The sequence below is a fragment of the Montipora foliosa genome, chromosome 10 (assembly GCF_036669935.1).
Source record: "Montipora foliosa isolate CH-2021 chromosome 10, ASM3666993v2, whole genome shotgun sequence".
Taxonomy (NCBI): Eukaryota; Metazoa; Cnidaria; class Anthozoa; order Scleractinia; family Acroporidae; genus Montipora; species Montipora foliosa.
Genome location: NC_090878.1, coordinates 14,209,017 through 14,229,016, shown reverse-complemented (window position 1 = coordinate 14,229,016; position 20,000 = coordinate 14,209,017). Strand labels below are relative to the sequence as shown.

Below are 20,000 nucleotides of genomic sequence, written 5' to 3'. Positions count from 1 at the left end.
GCTTTGAGAATAGTCCAGCTGTTGTAAGCAAGAACTCCCCTACAGAAGGTAAGAATGTTTGCTTGCTGCATTTTAAGTGAGAGATCAGTCTCTAGGAGGTTGTTCTATCGTTATATGGAAGTTTGTGGGCCTGTCTTCTTTTCGGAAATGATCATTGCGGCCCTTTCTTCGGAAAGCGGGCTAAATGACCGCGAACGTATTACAAAATCGCTAAATGACCACAGCACTTATTTCCAAAATGTTAGTATTGCCATTATTGCGATAAGTACTTATATCAGTCAAGCACGTTGAAAATTGAAAGCCATTAAATTGGAGTGTGAGAGGCACCCAAATATAAAATACGTGTTCGGGAGAGTCAAGCTGTTCTACGAATTTCGGTTCTACGTTGTAAGCAGCTATAGAGTTCTTTGCTAAAACATCGCCTAAAAGATTTGCAACCATGGGAAAAGTAGTCCCTTACGTTTTCGGAAGGGATATTTTTGCACCTCGCAGTTTCGGATGAGCAATGGTTTCCTAGGAAGTTGAGTTCGTAGAAAGTAACATTCAGCTAGCAATTTCTAAAATGAAGATTCCATTCCTTAAATTTTCTGGCACTTCAATTTTCAGCCAAGGTATTTCTTCTAGGTGATGAAAACATCTGTTAAGAAAGTCTTCATACATTACAAGGATTCTTGAAATATCTCTCACAGGCTTTTGGCTTAATTTGCTCGTAGAGTGGTGCCCTTGATCAGCTTGATAGTGTCGAGTGCTCACAGAAATGCATTGAACAGATTGACGGCTGTAATCGACAACTTCTCAGCTGCCGGACACGGAGTATTTTCGATATCCCTTCAGTCTTTTCATTAGATTGTACGTTTACGTAATTTCCTATATGTTTGTACTCCCTGGCGCATCCCAAGATCGTAAGGATAGTTTTCAAGTCACTTATCTCTTCCTTGAATCGTTAGTGAAAGTATCTGGCATTTTATAAAAGCTGGACTAAAAAAAATAAATAAAACGCAACGACCATTTTCACTTTCAACTTGAGTTAGATAGTTTAATAAGTTTAATAGATAAGCGACACCATTATCTGTCAGCTATATATAGGTATGGGTTGTTTGGAACGCACGCATTCAAAACGGCAAACTAATTTCGCGGTGTGTTGCATTGGCTTTCGTGTTCATCGCATTTTATTTTGCGTCTGAGAATTGACTGAGAATCCCACTACACTGTTTTCTTAAACGAACGATTTGCAAGACTGCGAAGAGGACGTTTTACAAACGCTTGTTAGAGTTGAAGATTGGTTGATAACAAGTTAATTGCTGCATTTGCCTTTGTCTTTGGCCGCACTTACCGCAATATCTACGGTTGTTTACACAAGCGAGATACAACTTCTTGTTATCTTTTACTCTAGCAAGCGGCAAGATTGAACAAAACTTTAGCACAGCAGCGATTGTATTCACCTAGTCACCAGAACTCTAATCATCGGTTCTTTCGTTCTTTGAAGTAGGCTTTAATTTAATTGTTATGGATTTAATTTGGATTTAAGGAAATTATTCTCAAGGACGCCTGGCAAACTTGAATCAATAGAGTGGTTTGCGTTACTCACAGGCGACCCAAACACATAATTCAAATGCTGTTCTGGGCTAGTTTTGAAATCTGCTTCTATCCTTCATTAAAGGAAGGATAGGAGAAAATTTCAAAACTAGCCCAGAACGCCTCAAATCGATAAATCTTACCAACCGATTACGTTCACTGAGCAGTCGAATTATGTGTTTGGGCTGCCTGTGCACAGTCAATAAAATCCTTCTTGGTTGAGATAGAGCGACAACTCATCTCCCGCGACAAGAAGACAATTTTTGCGGGTAGAGCAGTTAACTCCAAACAAAGTCCTGCGTAACGGAAAAAGCTCCGGATGAAATCATAACTATGATTAAAGATAATGGTGTCGCTTATCTCTTAAACTTGTTAAACAATTTAACTTAAGTTGAAAGTGAATTGCTCGTTGCTTTTAAATAAAAATAAAAATAAAAATTAATTGCATTTTTTTGCTGACGGCCCAGAGTCCAGCTGGGTCCAGTCCAGCTTTCATAATATGCCGTTAGTTGAACTGTTCCTTTTTTAACTAAATCCTCTCAATATTGACTTGTCAATTTGACTTTTCGCTGGATCGCCCGGCTATTAAACCAATTCACACTTCACCAAACCATGAACCGTTTCTTTTTGAGCAAAATCGTTTCAATCTTGACTGGTCCATTTGTCACTTTATTTCAATTTACTGTATTTTTGGCGGTGATGGCCGCCCATAGAAATGATTACTCATTAATCCGCTCGTCAGAGGAACGCTTGCGCTGTTTTGACTTTCCGTCAGGAGTCAGATTATTTGATGAAACTGATAACTTAATAGCTAAGTGATTCTGCAGATGCACTTCTTGTCTTCAAACAAAACTCCTTTAGAGGGGAAGAAAGTCTTCTATTATTAACGCTCCCGCAGATTGACTAAATAGGAGAGAGAGAGTGTGCTGATATTTCAATCGTTCGATCTGTGTGGTAAGTGATAAATTTCGTTCTTTCTTTTTCGAGTTGGAGATCACGGCATTAAAAACTGTTGTTGCTAACATTTGTGTTCAGACAAGTTCAGGCGCTTTATTAGGGGAAGTATGTATGACTCCTGGTGCAAAACCAAAGCAGCAGGTTGGCCCTGAAATTAATTGCGTCATTCAAAATAAACACGAACTCTGTGATTTTATGTGTTGATCAAAGTTACATTTGACCCTCTTAATTATGTAGCTCGACAGGGCAAATTGCCATAATTCGTGGTCACAAAACTAACTTCGGCCATAATTTAATGTAAACCTCTATTTTTAACACGATCAGTAGTTAAAGCTGAACAGCTTGTGGGGTCGTGTATAACAAACAATAATGACTACAAAATATCTACATTAAACTGAGACTGAATAATAACTTAATAGTATACATTACGATCATCATACTTGTGCAAGTTGAAGGACGAATTGCTGTGGTTATTTGTTCTACTTTTCGTGTGTGACCTCTTTTCCAAAATAGTGAAAATACGAAAACTTTCCAAGTAAAATCACTGTATTTGGAACCTCTCGTAAGCGACTGCGACCCTTTATTAGAGGGGAATCCCGAACCATCGAGTTTGCATTCGAGTTCCTAACTCGAAAACCAACTCGAAATCCAACTCGAAGTCTAACTCGATCTTCAACTCGAACTCGAACCCGGGTCCAAACTCGAGGGATTATTTCTTCCTTTAATCTCTCGGAAACGACCACTTCACAGATTATAGAGCGGAAATTGGATAATAAGCCGCAGTAACATTATCGCATTTCTGGGTAGTACAAGAGTGGGAAATTTCTCAATGGGAAGTACCGGATTTTCAGTTTTACTGGAAATTGACTTTCTGCACGAATAAACTTGCGTCTGTGAATAAATGAAGATAAGACCGCATTCCATGCACGGTTTTTGTCTTGGTAATCTTTGCGTCACATGTTTATGTTATATTCCCGTTATTTTAAGTGTTTATAACAGTCAGCAATCGAGCGTAGGCATAGATGTATCATAAATAAGCTGATTGAATTACTAGCACTGGCACTTGTTTTACGGTTTTAATGTCAGCGCTCTATGAAGCTATACCATAGCTCAAGTGTGGAAAACAGTATCAATTGACTTGTGAATGAAAAAGGAACGAAAAGGTAAAGAATGAAAATTCTGTATGAATGTTGTTTGTTATTTTTAAAGTGGATTCGGTTTACTTGTGTTCCAAAAATAACTACAGTGGAATCCCGGGAGATTTCTCGAACCTTCCGTTTCTCGAACTGCTGGATAACTCGAATCAGTTGTAGTCGCGACGGAGCATACAGTTGTAAGTCTATTGCCAACTTTGTAACGAGATTATGGAACTCTCTTCCTCCTGGCTACTGGTACTTCCTATTGTTTTCTGTGCTAAATCCATTGTTATCTTTGTTCGTTCTATTGTTCTTCTGGCCAATCCTGAAGCCCGTTTAATGAGGTACGACACGACCCCCAGACTGGCTCCAGCGCGCGCGCTTACACAAAAAGGCCATTCAAAAGACAATTGGGAAATTTCCTCTCACAGTACTCGGAGTTGAGGATGCTTATGTTGACGCTTACTCATTGATAACAAAACTGAATAATCATTACTATCGTACGCTATAATTGTGTTTGATTTATTTATTCATTCACTTGTTTTAATAATGTTGTAATAATTATGCAAATTTTCTACAGTAGTAATAATAACAACAACAACAATAATAATAATAATAGTAATAATAATAATGATAATAATAATAATAATAACTTTATTAATCTCCTCGAAAGGCTTTTCAGCTTAATTTACAATATCACATATCTAAAACTTAGTTTTCCAAAAATACCCTTAAAAAATGCTGTTTTATTTTCACTTTAAATACATCTAAATTAGTGATAGTCTGAAAGTCATCTGGGAGACTATTCTACAGCTTTAGGCCTCTGAAAGTAAATGCGCGCTGACCTGCAGCCGTCCTACAGAGTGGTATATGTAGGCGATCCCTATTCCTATATTTAGTGTTGCAGTTGTGCACTTCCGATCTGGTTTTAACCTTCTGACAAAGATATAGAGGTGCAAGTCCCCCGTCTCCCTGTGAAATTTGTAAAATTGGACTCGCTAAAACTGCAATTTTCTGCTTTCCCTGGACCGGAATTGGGTAACCAGAAAAGTCTTTTAAGGCGTTAAAAAATGTTAAAAAAGAAAAAAGAAATATTTGATTGATTTGGCAATTATAAAATTATTTGGCATCGGATTCTCCTACGAACACTGTAATTCCTGATGGCCGTGCCTACCCGTCAATATGGGGTCTAAAACGGTGACAACGCTTAATAGAATTTTCTTTCTTGCCTTCTCAGATAATCCCTGTGGTTCACCCCTTCCTAGTGAAGATGAATGTCCTTTATTTTCGAAAGCAATTTGATGTACCGTAAAATTCCTGTTATAAGCCACCTCGCTTATAAGCCTCCCGGGTTATAGGCCCATCTACTTGGAAACAAAAAAATTCATCCGGTTATAACCTCCCCCGGATAATTAGTCCCATCTACTTGGAAACAAAAAAATTCATCCGGTTATAACCTCCCCCGGATATTAGCCCCTCCCTAGTTTTCCTTGTTTTCTTAATATTAAGTACTCTTGCAGAACCCTGTACTACTTCAAACACAAAGTTTTTTTAACAATGGCAGCCAAGATGAACTCTGAGCTTCCGGTTTGTTGCGTTCCAGTTACGTTCACGTTGTTAAGTTTAGATTTTGTTCCTAAAATTGAAATGTATTCGATTTATGATAAGGCTTGAAAGTTTAATTTCATTAAATGAATTAAAAACGTATTTCCATCAACACTGCTGTGGCTCATTTCGAAACCTTTTTTTCATTCTTCGTATAAGCCTCGTATAAGCGAATTTCCCGATTTCAATTTCGAACCGAAAAGTGGACTTTGTTGTCCACATTTGCGAAAAGATTTTCCGAAAAATTGCCTTTCCATTTGACCTCCAACCGAGATTTCCGGATTTTTTGGCTAAATGGTAAGCACCCATGGTGTCCCAAGAGTGACCGAAATAAAATTCCTTCTGACAATATCACTACGTAATCAAGAAGAAAGATTATGTCAATATGATAAAATGATCACTTGAGGGAAGATTTTATCTTTTAGCAAATTCTCCCAACTAATAGCATAAGAGAATGAATGTGCATCAGTCAGGAGTATTTGCATGTGGATATTGAGGCTTAAGGAGAGAAATTTTCTTTCCAAAGTACAATGTCAAGATTGTAATTTTTATGCCTAAAGACCTTTACAAATTATTTCAAGTAGAATTAATATGTCAAGGAGATGATAATAATGTAATGAAAAAGGGAGGTCACCGTGCTCGTTTCCTTGGTACGACGCAGAGGAATTCGGCTATTTAAGCCACTTTTACAATTGCCGCTAATTCGCGATGTTGGACAAATTTAGCTCAATTTTATGAATTTAATCCATGATATGACCCATAGTCTGTTGTCAATCTATGTTTAATTCACATACATTCCTAAAAAAAGGTATTTCAATGCCTTTGTGAGTACTTAACACTAAAATAGATTTAACTTGAGTGCGGGCTGTTCGACTCGCAATATCTCCTTCCTTGCAATTTTATAATATTGCCAAAAACTTGCCATAGATCTTTGCCAAAAAAAACTTGCCATGGATCTTTGCAGATTTCTTTACTACTCCATGAAGACACCATTCTCAGCAAAATTTGAAATAAAACTGAATGGGGGTAAAAATGCGCAGTAGGGTTGCACAATGCAAAACCAGGGAGTCACCTTAAGGAGGCTCCGGCTTCTTTTGTATCTTTCATCGTTTCACAAACACTATAGCAACGAAAAACCCTTTCGAGCCTCCTGAACTGATTTATTTTTTTCTCACGCTCCCTTTGCTATTTTTTTTTTAATTGGCTCAGTTCAACTGAGCCAATTGGTATAGTATACCCACGTACATTTCCTATCAAATACTCTATATTTGTTAAAATATGTGAGAGCTAATCAAAATATATTTAGAATGAAAGACCCTGGGATCGCAAAATCTCAGTAACGAAGACATTAATCCTTTTTTTATACTAGATTTATTGCTTTCTAATGGTGGGTGTTGACTCATAATGGCCAAATCAACACACTCAAAGTGTCTGTAGACTGTCCCGTAGTAAAAAAAATAAATCCGAAACCGTTCTAAGAAGGAAGCCAAGAAAATGAAAAGACTAATACAAAAATATCTGCTCCAAGTCTCAAGTCTGTTTGGTGCATTGTTTCTAAGTTGTTTTCCGAAACTCAAGTTTACAGAGCTTTATACGGAGACGCCATGTTAAGTTGTTGTTCCTCGAATGGCCTCGAATCAACAAAACATCTGGACCTCAGTTTGCGATAAAAGCCCTCTCTTTTTCCTCGTTAACTGAACTAAATGAGCATAAACGTGTCCTCTACAGCTTTAATTGAGGGGGACATTGGGATTTTCGGTTTTGCGGTTTTGGGTATTTTTTAGATCGGTTTTTCGATTTTTGTACCAAAAGACTTCGGTTTTTCGGTTTTGGTGTTCATTGCGGTTTGCGGGTTTTTCGTTTTTTAGCATCTGGTTTTCGGTTTTCGTAAAAAATACGAGCGGTTTTTCGGTTTTGTTATCCGATGTGTTTTTGGGGTTTTTCTATTTTGTCCTATTTGGGTTCCGGTTTTTCCTAGATTTGAGCGGCAATTGATCTCGCTCGTCGTCTCGCTTAGGGGTGTAAATTTCGGATTTTGGTCTCACTTAGGGTGTTTTAGGCAAAACGCAATCATATGTAGCCGTGAAAATCTCCTTTAGGGTTGCGCGCGAAGAAAAATAAAAGTGTATATTTACACTTTTATATTTCTTCATGCAAATGAAATTATTAGATGATAATGTCTTTGCCATCATTGAAAGTCGCTGTATTTCTTATTTTTCTGTGTTATAATATGGTCTCTTTGAGGGGTCAAGAAACGCCTGGGCCACGCCCAGCTTGGTCTCCTTTAAGGGTTTAATGTAAAATTTCCGAGCATCCCTCCCCTCTTTATATGGGTGTCCTAATTGGGGGGGGGGGGGGGGGGAGGTTCAATATTCGACTTCTGTTTTAAGTAAGTATCTGTTTATTACCACATTTAACCTTTGGGCAGGTTCCTGCTGCTATGTAAAACAAGGAACAAACAGTACCGGTTAGCTTCCTCAATGCAATCGCATGTCAGTAGACCAAGCTTAAACATTCCATTCGAATCTCCAAACTGTCAGGTCTTAGTTATCAAATAAAAATGTTCAATTAGAGAGTTTTTATTGAAGTTTCCAGAGCTATAGCTTTTTGCGATTGCAAAATTGCAATTTTAGAGAGGAGTTGTGTGCAAATTCTCCTAAGTTAACTTGGCTCCATTACCAGCTGCTTTAGAGCCCACAAAGTCCGGGCTCGAGAGAGCGGCAGAAATAAAGGCTATGATTTTAGCAGGTACTCAAAGATATGAAGGCTCTAGACAAGTCCATGACATTCACAAATACTTTGATGAAATAAAGTGTTAGTGTAGTTGTCACCTTTGTATCGGTTTTCTGACGGTTTTGTATGCGGTTTTCGGTTTTGGCCGAATTTTTTTGCGGTTTTGCGGTTTTGGATGATTTATTTTTTCGGTTTTGCGGTTTCTAGTACACCCCAATGTCCCCCTCTTTAATGCTTAATTTGCCAAAAACCACAAGGCAAACCGTTTTTGAACCATGCAGACAGCTTTATCTCAGGTACTGTCTTGGTGTCACGCGAGGCGAAATTTGAATTGAAAATTCGAAATGCTGTATTCTCAAAACGAAAACGCTACGGTGCCTAAAACTGGTAAAAGATTTACTTCTAGGTAATTGTTTACCTGCTATGGATTAAAAAATCACAAAACTTAGCAGCTTTGATTTTACAATTTGATGGCGTCATGTGAAAAATAACATTCTATTGATAAGCCTAAATGCTTGGCACAATGGCCGATTGAACACACTGTCTTGTTCAATTCGCAAAATGTTTGACACAATAGCCAGTTGAACACACAGGTTCAATTCACAAGATCTTTTGGAACGACTGAACAAACTGGTTCGCAAGAAAAACAGATCCATTGGAGTATTCGTTCGATGCAATATCAAATGCTTACGCGCAGGGAAACACACGAGACCGGAGCAAGATCTAAAAATAACTTGGACAATTCCCCTTACGGTTTAAAGCTTCCCGTTCTCAAGGAAAAATCGTCTGTCCACTTTATCAAATACTTTTAGATGTGAGGTTTAATAATCGCGGGCGAAAAGGATTTGCTATAGCTTATATTGTGAGCAAAGAGTGTCTAGCCTGCGCTCAGAGAAGAAGAGAGAAGAGTGAGATTGCTAATCGCCGTACGGGAGTTTGGAAATCCCGAAGCGGGACTTTTTAACATCTGTGGGGCACATTTGTGACTACGAACGAGATAATAAATATAACAAACCATCACGTGATTAGAGTTGCTTCGATGGCTCAGTGGGAACTTACTCGCTACCGGTGCGCGTGGCCCGAGTTCGAAGAGCGATGGCTCCGGTTATATCATACGGAATTCTTATCGAGCGGATAATCTACTATCCCTGGGGTATGCACATTTGTGACTACAATGAAAAATAAAAAAAAACTCAACTGGCCTATTACCGTGGTATGCTTGAAATATGCATCCCACGTAAAAACTCAACTGGACTGTTACCGTGGTATGCATGATATGCATCCCACGTAATAATTGGATAAGTAAAATTCTGAGGACAGCCAAAATTGGACGAGGCCGTAGACCGAGTCCAATTTGGCAGTCCGAGGAATTTTTTGAATCCAATTATTTCCAAATTGGACAAGCATGTAGTCCTGTTACCTATTGATTATATAGCATCCAAAGAACGTCGTAAAGCTCGTGTTCGGGAATCTCCTCAAGTTTTCTCACTTCGCTTCGCTCAGCACGCCATAGGTCAAACACCCAATTTTTTGAGCTTCTTTGAGTATTCTTGTTCTGATTATTCTCCCACATCTCGAGTAAATCAGTAGCATTTATCTCTGGAAACCTAGCTGAAGACTCCATTTGAAACTCTGAGTCGTCAAAAAGGTGGAGAGAAAAGTCGGGAAATTCGGCCATTATCAACACAAAACAAAACCCTGCTAGCGATGATCGCTCGCTGACGCTTGAAAGCGGTGATAAAAGCTGCAACCTGATTGGCCAATATTCGGTTCATTTATTTATCTTGACATTTGATTGGTTAATGGAAAGTATCCAGATTTTCATCCAATTGTACGGTTTGTTCAAAGCTGAAGGAAACGTTCCGGGAAAAACTATCCAATTTATTTTAAATTTGAACAGTTGGCTAAAATTAGTAAAAATTAAATAGATCTGTTGGCAATATTGGATTTTGATGCAGCTATATAATTAGGGATTTAATTAAGATGGAAATTAGAGCCTCAATGATAATTTTTGCGAAAAGAAAAGCTAAGCAAAGTCTAAATGAAGAAAAAGAATTGTTAGCGATGTTTAATCGCTTGCAAGAGACACTAAGAACAAACTTTAATGAAACTACTAAAATCGAAATGGATCGGGTTAAAAAAAACTTGCGCAAATAGTTGCAAATAAAACTCGAGGCACAATTGTTCAAAGCTCGATGGTACGAATTTGGTGAAAAGAACAACAAATATTTTTACAATTTAGAAAAAAGAAATCACAAACGAAAGCATATAACATCGTTAAAAAAAGATGATGGTTCTGTTCTTCGTGATCCCAAAGTAATCTTGGAAGAAGAGGAAGCATTTTTCAGTGATATCTATAGGTCTAAAGGCGTGTGCCTAGACTCTGAAAACTTTCAATATTTCTTCAATTCAGATGGTCTTATCACCCTAAAAACTGAAGAAGCAGAAAGTTGCGAAAGACTCTTAACGCTACGGGAGTGTACAGACTCCCTTAGTCATTTCAAAAACAATAAAACTCCAGGCTCTGATGGTTTTACCATTGAATTTTAAAGATCATTCTGGGATGTTATAGGACAAGTAGTGGTTGATAGCTTCAATTACGCATTTGAAAATGGGTCCTTTTCGATCACCCAGAAACTTGGAGTGATATCTTTAATACTGAAAAAAGACAAAAATAAAAATAATCTGAAAAACTAGAGGCCAATATCGCTACTAAATAATGATTACAAAGTTGCTGCAGAAGCTTTAGCTCTACGTCTATAGAAAGTCTCGCCAACAATTATTAGTTCAAGCCAAACTGGAAGATTTGGAAGAGGAAGATTCATTGGGGAAGTATTAGAATGATATCCAATATAAAAACATCCCAGGCCTGGCCGTCTTCCTAGATTTTGAGAAAGCTTTAATTCCACTGAATGGAAATACTTGCAAAAATCCCTAGAAGTGTTCAAGTTTGGTCCACAAGTACGAACGTGGGTCACGGTGCTATATAACGGAATCTCTAGTTGTGTCTTGAATAACGGTTTCGCAGCAAAGCACTTTAACCTAGGTAGAGGAGTCAGACCAGGTTGCCCTCTTTCTGGTATCCTGTTCGTAATTGGCACAAATTAATATAACTATATAATTATATTTGGAAAGGTAAAAATCTGAAACTTAAAAAAACAACTATCACGAAAGGTAAGAATGAAGGCGGACTTGGTGTGATTGACTTTTCATTATTTGACAAAGCTCTGGAAATTACATGGGTAAAGCGGTTGTGTTCTGATGACAGTGGACCTTGGAAACTTATTCCACTATCCTTGCTGTCGAATGTAGGAGGAAAACCTCTCTTGCAATGGAACTACGACCTCAAATATTTATGTATCAACGAACACTTACCAAAATTCTATCGAGCTGTATTAATACACTGGCAAGAATTAAACTGTACAACGTCTAAAGATAAAAAAGACATTTGAAATCAAATAATTTGGAATAATCGTTTTATACGAATAAACCAATCGTCTGTTTATTATCGAATCTGGAATCAAGTCGGCATATGTAAACTTGCCTGCCTGGTTAATGATTTAGGAAATAGTTTTTTTTCACTTAAGGCGTTTGTGCAAAAATTTAAAATTAAATGTAACCGTAGCTTGTTGTGGGCTATACCTGATCAGTGGAAAAAAAGCATAAAAAGATATTGCCGATATTGTATTAATGTTGGACAAACGATTTCTCCTCTACTCTTTTCTTGTTATATTGCGAAATCATTCTGGTCTGAGATTACTACTTGGTTTAATTCGATTTCTCCAGAAAAGAAATTTACTCTATTTAAAGATGAAATAATATATGGAGTGCTTGACGACTGGTCATTTTGTTTAACCCTCAATCACTTAATCTTAATGGGAAAATACTTTCTTTATACTAATGCCTTAGATGATAAAAGACCTCAGTTTGCGGATTTCGTCACCCTTGTAAAAGATAAAATCGACATGGAAAGATATATCGCAATCATGACGAATAATTACTCTGCTTTTGTTAAAAAGTGGTCCAAATTTCTCTCCTGAGTAAATTTCTCGATACCTTTAGTAGGTCAGTTCCTGTAGTTAGTAATTACATTGCATGTCTTGCCTGTCTAAGTAACTGTATTGTATTTTATGTGTCCCGTAATTTGTATTATATTATTTTATAAACCGCGCAAAGATTGCTTTGTAAACAGTGTTAATACCATGTTTTTAAGTAGTGATTAGATTGCGATAAGGTCAGTACTCTGTTGTAAGTAATTGTGAATAGTATAATTACAGAGTCGTAGGTAGTATTAGTGTTGTTAATAGAGTAAGTAGTATGTAGTGTTAGTAATGTAAGCTGTAAATAAAATAATTAATTAATTTTAGAAAAAAAGTTATATTTTGGACCGTCGCTGTCATAGATCTTAAATTCCCTCAGTTGGCTTCATAACGTTATCATTTTCTCGTAGGAGCTTTCTGCTACACTTTAGTACAAAAGCTCAATTTATCATCAGAAAAGAAGAACCAACCGTGCTTGCCCATCAGGCAAGTTACGATAAGAAAACGCTAGCCCGTCAAGTCAATTCACTAGCCCCAGGCTATCAAACAGCTTTTTCGTCGCGCCCTGAGTACACTTGTGAAGTTTCTGGTGTGTAACCAGCCTTATACTTTCAAAGAACGTATCGATCCACAAAAAGAAAAGCCATACTTTCGGTAAGTTAACTTTAAAAAATTGGTGCATATTTTTCAAATCACCACCTCTGTAACTATACTAAAACAGTATTACCACCTCAGGCGGGTTCCAGGTTTTTTTAAAACAATTAATTTCTTTGTCTGTTGTTTCGACAAAACTACTTGTGGCAATTTTAAAGAACCCCTTAGTTGAATGTCTCGTAATAATCACCTCAAGAGCAAGCAATCACAAGGTAATTTTTAGTAATCCATGGTATGAAATGAGCTATTATTATGGTAAATAATATAAACTAAAAGTTCGTAATTAAAAAGCAAGGATTATTTAAAGGGGACACTCTAATTCACTTTAGATCATCTTCAAAGTGTGTTTACACTGCTGTTGATCACAAGCTCATTCTCCGAAAAAGTTTCTTGCTTAATTATAAGTTGAAAGAAACTTTTATCGAAATCAATTCTACAATGTACTGTTACAGTAATGCCGTAGGCAAGCTTTTTAGGTATTTGGCGATATGACTATGCCATGCCATTTTATCATCAGTAAGACTCCCAAGTGATTTAGAGGTGGATACTTGTTTTATAGGAACATTATCTATCGAAAGTTCAAAGGATTCAGAAAATGCGCTCAGTATTTGTCCAGAGCCAATTGACATAAACTTCGTTTTAGTCGTATTCAGAGTAAGTTTGTTGCAGAGAAGCCATTTGGAGATGTTAGTTGAATTACGATTCAGACCACTAGACTGCATTTAGTGTGAGTCTGCGCTAGCATGTGTTATGAGGGTGCCGTCTTCATACATCCTAGGTTGACAAAACGATAAGCAGTTTGGCAAATCGTTGATGTACATCAAGAATAGAAGATGGCCTAGGATGGTTCACGGAGGGAACCCACAGCTCAGGGAACAGAATTTGGAAAGCGAACCATTAACAACACATTTCTGGGTGCGGTTATTTTCAAAGATACAACGTAAACCAATCGTAAGCAGACTTCTGTATTCCTTACAGACTAAGTTTAGCTAAAAGGACATCGTGATCAACGGCATCAAATGCTTTTTTCAAGTCAAGGAACTGTCAGTCTCTTCTAGGAGAGCAGTGACAGTCGAGTGTAAGGAGCGAGTACCTGACTGTCGGTCGGTGATAATTTCTTGATTAGGCAAAAAACTATACAGTTGATCGTACACTATTCTCTCGAACACCTTAGCTATTACGGTACATTTCTGAGATAACTGAGATAGGCCGACTGGCCAAAGTTTAAACAATAGAGTCACTCTAGCGCATTTCCAGTCATCTGGAAATAAACCAGAACTTAAAGACTTCTTGAAAATGTAACATAAAGGGGTCAAGATAAGATCCACGTTCTGGGTAGTATCAGTTTCCATCCGTTTTGCCTACAGAACCGCTTCACCAGACAGTTAATAGTTTGCACTGCATCACCATGAGCACTATTCCAAGTTGTTAATACGGATAAAACAATTTCGGCGTCATGTATACCAGTATGCTTATTCTTGTTTCTAATTTCTTATGAATGACTTTTAAATAGTACAGTGACTATTGTTCATCGTGGTTTTTTAATATTCTTTAGCTTTCGTTGTTTTACTTTTTATGCTTTTTTCTCCAGCATTATTTGAAACCATATCGTAGATCAGCCCTTGTATATGAGAGATGTAGAAGTCCATACTGGTGTAGAGTGTTTTGGCCAAGCAGGAACATTGGAGACACATGAGAGAGTCCAAACTGGAGAGAAGCCTTATCAATGCAAACAATGTGGCAAATGTTTTAACCAAGCAACGACTTTGAGGACACACAAAAGAGTCTACACTGGAGAGATGCCTCATGAATGCGAACGATGTGGCAAGTGCTTTGCCCAAGCAAGAGATTTGAGGAGACACAGAAGAGTCCATACTGGAGAGAAACCTTATGAATGTAAAAAATGTGGCAAACGTTTTAGCCGGGGAGATCATTTGAGGATACATGAAAGAGTCCACACTGGAAAGAAGCCTTATCAATGCAAACAATGTAACAAATGTTTTAACCAAAAAACGGCTTTGACGGCACACAGAAGAGTCCACACTGGAGAGAAGCCTTATGAGTGCAAACATTGTGGAAAGTTTTTTAACCAAGCAGGAATATTAAAGAGACATGAAAGAGTCCATACTGGAGAGAAGCCTCATGAATGCAAAAAGTGTGGCAAACGTTGTAGCCGGGCAGAGCATTTGAGGACACATGAAAGAATCCACACTGGAGAAATTCCTCGTGAATGCGAACAATGTGGCAAAAGGTTTGCCCGAGAAGGAAATTTGAGGAGACACAAAAGGGTCCATACTGGAGAGAAACCTCATGAATGCAAAAAATGTGGCCGATGTTTTAGCCAAGCAACGGAATTGAGGATACACGAAAGAGTCCACACTAGAGAGAAGCCTTCCAAGAATGAGGCAAGTGGCTTGCCCGAGCAGGAGATTTAAGGAGACACGAAAGGGTCCATACTGGAGAGAAACCTTATAAATGCAAGCAATGTGGAGGGTTTTATAGCGAAGCATCTGTACTGTACTGTACTGTACTGTACTTCAGTGTGAAATTTGTAAAATTGGACTCTCTAAAATGCAATTTCCAGCGTTCCCTGGACCGGAATTGGGTAACCAGAAAAGTCTTTTAAGGCGTTAAAAAATGCTCAAAAAAAAAAAAAGAAATATTTGATTGATTTGGCAATTATAAAATTATTTGGCACCAGATTCTCCTACGAACACTGTAATTCCTGATGGCCGTGCCTACCCGTGAATATGGCATCTAAAACGGTTACAACGTTTAATAGAATTTTCTTTCTTGCCTTCTCAGATAATCCCTGTGGTTCACCCCTTCCTAGTGGAGGTGAATGTCCTTTATTTTCGAAAGCAATTTCATTGATGTACCGTAAAATTCCTGTTATAAGCCACCTCGCTTATAAGCCCCCCGGGTTATAGGCCCCCCGGCTTATAAGCCCCCCGGGTTATAGGCCCATCTACTTGAAAACAAAAAAATTAATCCGGATATATCCTCCCCCGGATATTAGCCCCTCCCTAGTTTTCCTTGTTTTCTTAATATTAAGTACTCTTGCAGAACCCTGTACTACTTCAAACACAAAGTCAGGAAAGATTGCGGAACAATAATAACTGATGACAGCCAAGAAGAACTCTGAGCTTCCGGTTTGTTGCGTTCCAGTTACGTTCACGTTGTTAAGTTTTGATTTTGTTCCTAAAATTGAAATGCATTCGATTTATGATGAGGCTTGAAAGTTTAATTTCATTAAATGAATTAAAAACGTATTTCCATCAACACTGCTGTGGCTCATTTCGAAACCTTTTTTTTATTCCTCGTTTACGGTATTTTTATCGCTGAGAATATTAAAAGCAGGAAGATAGTCTAGCACCGAGTGATTCTATTTCATGCTTGTGTATTATGCGGACTAAAAAATGTCTGAGAACCCTACAAAGCTGCGGCAAAATAGCTCTCTCAAGTGCTGCAGGTCTAGGATTAACCATCATGATTCTTAGATACATATTAATACACTAACCGTCAACTTGTCTTTTCATCGCCGATGGCGCAAAAAAATCGCTTATTCTTTTCATTTCGGTGAGATAATGTACAAATGAAAGGTGAGAAAGACTGATTCGGACAGATGCTCTCCGATCAAAGGTCAGGGTCAGTTGTCAGAGACCTTGTCTGGTCAGTTATTATAGCTGGCAGGGGAGAGGAGAAGGGATGGGGAATGATGATGATTTTATTATACATGTGTATGACGGGAATTCTCTCTTTTTTTCCGATTGTATACATTACCTAACTAAGTGAGTAAAATAAGGGTCAAGTCTTTCTTTAGTTAATAAATGGAAAAAAAAATCGATTTTCACAATTTAAAAAAAATATTATTTCATTCCTGCCGGTAGACTGATTCGAAAATCCCTATACTGCTCGGTAGATTTACTTCTTTGGATGCTATTTTTTCCCGTTTCGATTACATGCCTCACCGAGAGGAAAGAAATTCACGTTTCGTCAGCTATATTCAAGTCACTAGTAATATGCTTTCGAGTGTTTTCAATGAACTGTCCTTTCGAACAAGGGTATGTTCTGTCATAACAAGGACGGCCATGCATCTTATTTTCCCTCTTAAAGTTAAACCGCGAAACGAGTTCGAAATATTGTCGATGGTAAAAAACAGGAATAGACTTGTGGGTTTTTTTGCGTTCGAGAACGCATTCTGATCTTGTCAGTCCTGCGGGAAATCCCTCGGGTATCGATTGTGATGCCATTCGATCTTGTTCTGGCACAAATAATCTCGATCTCATGTGATAGTGTCACCGCTTGCCCAAGGGAAGTCAAGTCCTGGATGGGTGACTGTCCGGTAATTCCCCATGCTATACACGCTGAGGTATGGAAAGCCATAACTTTCGTAAGTATTCTTTGTTCTTTTGGTCTTGAAGTTTTGTCTAGTGGTGTGGTTTTGTCATTATGTGGTGAGGTTTTGTCATTACGTGACGAGGTTTGATGGTTACGATAATGTGTTGAGGTGTTCCTTTGTCGTGCTGTATTTACATTTTATGTGGTAAGGTTCTTTCATGACGTCGAGTTTCTCCTTTTATGTGATTAAAAACACAGAACGTCAAAAGATGACCTCAACACATCGTGACGGAAACTGAACACGTAAGCAGCAAACCTCGTCATATATGACAAAACCTCGTCACCTAATGACAAAACCACACCACATGCATAGTAATTTTGCCACAGTACACTGTGACAAAACTCCAAAACCTCAAGACCAAAAGAATAAAGATTACATAAGAAAGTTATGGCTTTCCATACTGGGAAGTCACGTTGTTTGTTTGGCTCTCTAGCAAGAAACGATACTGATATCCCACAAAATAACACATGTATTCCACAATAGTTTTTAAGAAAATTATTGGCAACAAGACAACAGTCAAAATACTTATTTAGTAAATAAACCCCTTTGGGCGGCTGGTATGTCGGCTAAGGACATTATCGGCCAACATACCAGCTAGCCAGAAAGGTGTTTATTTATTTTATTACCCGCCATTAATTCTCATATCGCGCAAAAAAGCGCTCGAAAAAGCCAGTGTTGATCTGATGGGGCGGGCAAGGACAAAACACAGGTCACAGGTTGTTTTACCAATACGGGAACAACCCTGAACGTTTACCAATGCTAATATTTGGCCTAAAAACATATTTTTTTAATTTAATTTTTATTTAATCCATTTAGTGAAGTGGAATATTTTTAACTTGTTCTTAAAAACATTAACATTAGATTTAGATTTTAGATCAGAAGGTAAGGCATTCCATAAATTTGATATTATTACAACAAAACGAATCTCTAAAAAGAGATGTCTTAGCATAAACATTATTAAGGATAATCCCAGAGGCGCCGCGGCGCGAGCTCCGTGTACAAAAGGAAACGTAATTATAAAAGCAAATATTCAGGGTCTCAAAATAACTGAGGAGAATGTGCTGCCTTTGTAATTACATCTGCAAATGTTTAGACTTTCAAGTCCTCGTATAAGGACTGTAAACCGAAGGTCCCCTCCCATAACCCTTGTTGGAAATTAAATAGTATGGGACGTTAAAGAACCCACTTACTATTCGATATTCGTAGTCCCCGGTGTTGTGGTCCGACCTTATCTGGACGGGGGCATCTTTCTCTTCCTAAAATAAATTGTAAACTGTGTAATAAGCAGTCTACCCGAACGCGGCTACCCACAAGAGCTTCTTAACAAGATACAAGCCGAAGTCGAATTCTCATCACGAAATAACGCTTAGAAATACAAGCCAAAAACATCCAAAAACATTCTACCGTTTGTCACCAACTACAACCCAGGTGTACCGAAACTCAAACAGATCCCAATGAAGAACTGGTCTTTGATCTCTAACAACCCGAACCTTGCACGAATTTTTCCGAATGCCCCCATCGTCGCTTAGAGGAAGGACAAATCACTCAAAGACCTTTTTTTCAGAGCTAAGATCCCTCCTTAACCTAAAAAGGTAGCAAACCCTAGTTTTTAGCGCCACACAGGCATTCTCTTACAGTCGCATTGTAGAAAGACAATCACGGCTCTCAGATAAAAAAGATTTTCAGCCTAGGGTTCTACTTCTTTCGCCTTTAAAAAAACAAAAAGGAGTTATCTACGGTAAGGAGGATGACAATATTACAACCACTGATTCGGATCGTCATACTTCACGAAAATAATCTCAATATAAGCGCTTTTTGAGAGGTATTCTCGCTATCCACAATCGTCAGACCAGGATTTATAATATTATGGTTCAAAGTCGGCAAAATTCCCATACATCCACTGTAATTAATGCCTTGTTTGTCCCCCAACCAACATCTATTAGTGCAAAGAAGTAATCACCGATGTAATTAATTTTGATATCAGATTTCCAGCATTTTCATTGGCTCGCCGGACACACGCTATCAGTTTTACTACCATGGTCAAGGAAAGCGTCAGCATTTTTGCAGCTCTGAGAAAAAATGGCCGACATAAGCCGTTTCCGACCGGAACAGACCGGGGCAGAAATCGATGCTTTATAATTAGTCGATAATACTACCCCCGCCAACACCATGGAGTTTTTAATAAAGCAATTATTCTACTCGCACTTGCTGGATATAAAATGTTTATAACCAGCTTCATATCCAGTGCGCCCTCGTAGAATAATTGTCAATTATTCCTGATAAAACTGAGATGGCCAAAGAAAAAGAGTATTTACAATACACGCAGATGATTCTGACTACACCAACACGGAACTTCAATGGGAAAATAGTTTATTGTGGGCACGTCAGTCAGCCTGCTGAGGAAAATGACCTCCGTTTACCTGAATTGGTTACAAACTGGACATCAGATAACACCGCCTGTGAAAATAGACAAAATATACTGCATTACTGTAGGAATAAACTAAGCAACAGTGCCTTGCCAGATACGAAAAACCACTAAAAGCCACCCTTTAGAAGGAGCCAAAAATATGTGGAAACGTATTTCTCATCTAATGCAACGGCACCAAACCCCGAGGAAAGGGTATACTACTATACACAAGGAAAGATAAGCAGACAGTGCAGTTCAAAGTTAAGCATAAAGTTAAAGCATCAGCGACTGACAAACGCAGAATGACGAAAAACTCCTGCCAAACTCCTAAATAGTCCTAACCTATCCCATAGCTACCTAGGGTCCTCTACGTCGTGCCGTCAGAATATTCAATTTCTGACTAACTCGCTCCCATGTCACTTCGACCGTCAGAAATTACACTTTTCATCATTGAAATTATCCCCTTTCTTCCTTCGGCTCGCTTGCCTCGC

At 38.2% G+C, this 20,000-nt stretch overlaps 2 protein-coding genes across 2 annotated transcripts in view; one reads left to right on the top strand and one right to left on the bottom strand.

The window, feature by feature from the left end:
• The window catches only part of LOC137974433 (zinc finger protein 709-like), a 16,209-nt gene extending 8 nt beyond the window's left edge, over positions 1-16,201 (top strand). Inside the window, exons 1-2 of the mRNA XM_068821396.1 lie at positions 1-48; positions 14,292-16,201. The exon at positions 1-48 is cut by the window's left edge and continues 8 nt beyond it. Of these exons, the coding sequence (XP_068677497.1) occupies positions 14,329-15,135 (807 nt within the window). The 5' untranslated portion in view covers positions 1-48; positions 14,292-14,328 and the 3' untranslated portion in view covers positions 15,136-16,201. The remainder of the gene's footprint in view (positions 49-14,291) is intronic.
• Positions 1-20,000, bottom strand: part of LOC137973007 (zinc finger SWIM domain-containing protein 5-like) — a 435,845-nt gene that overhangs the window by 255,024 nt on the left and 160,821 nt on the right. The gene's annotated exons all lie outside the window — the stretch shown is intronic.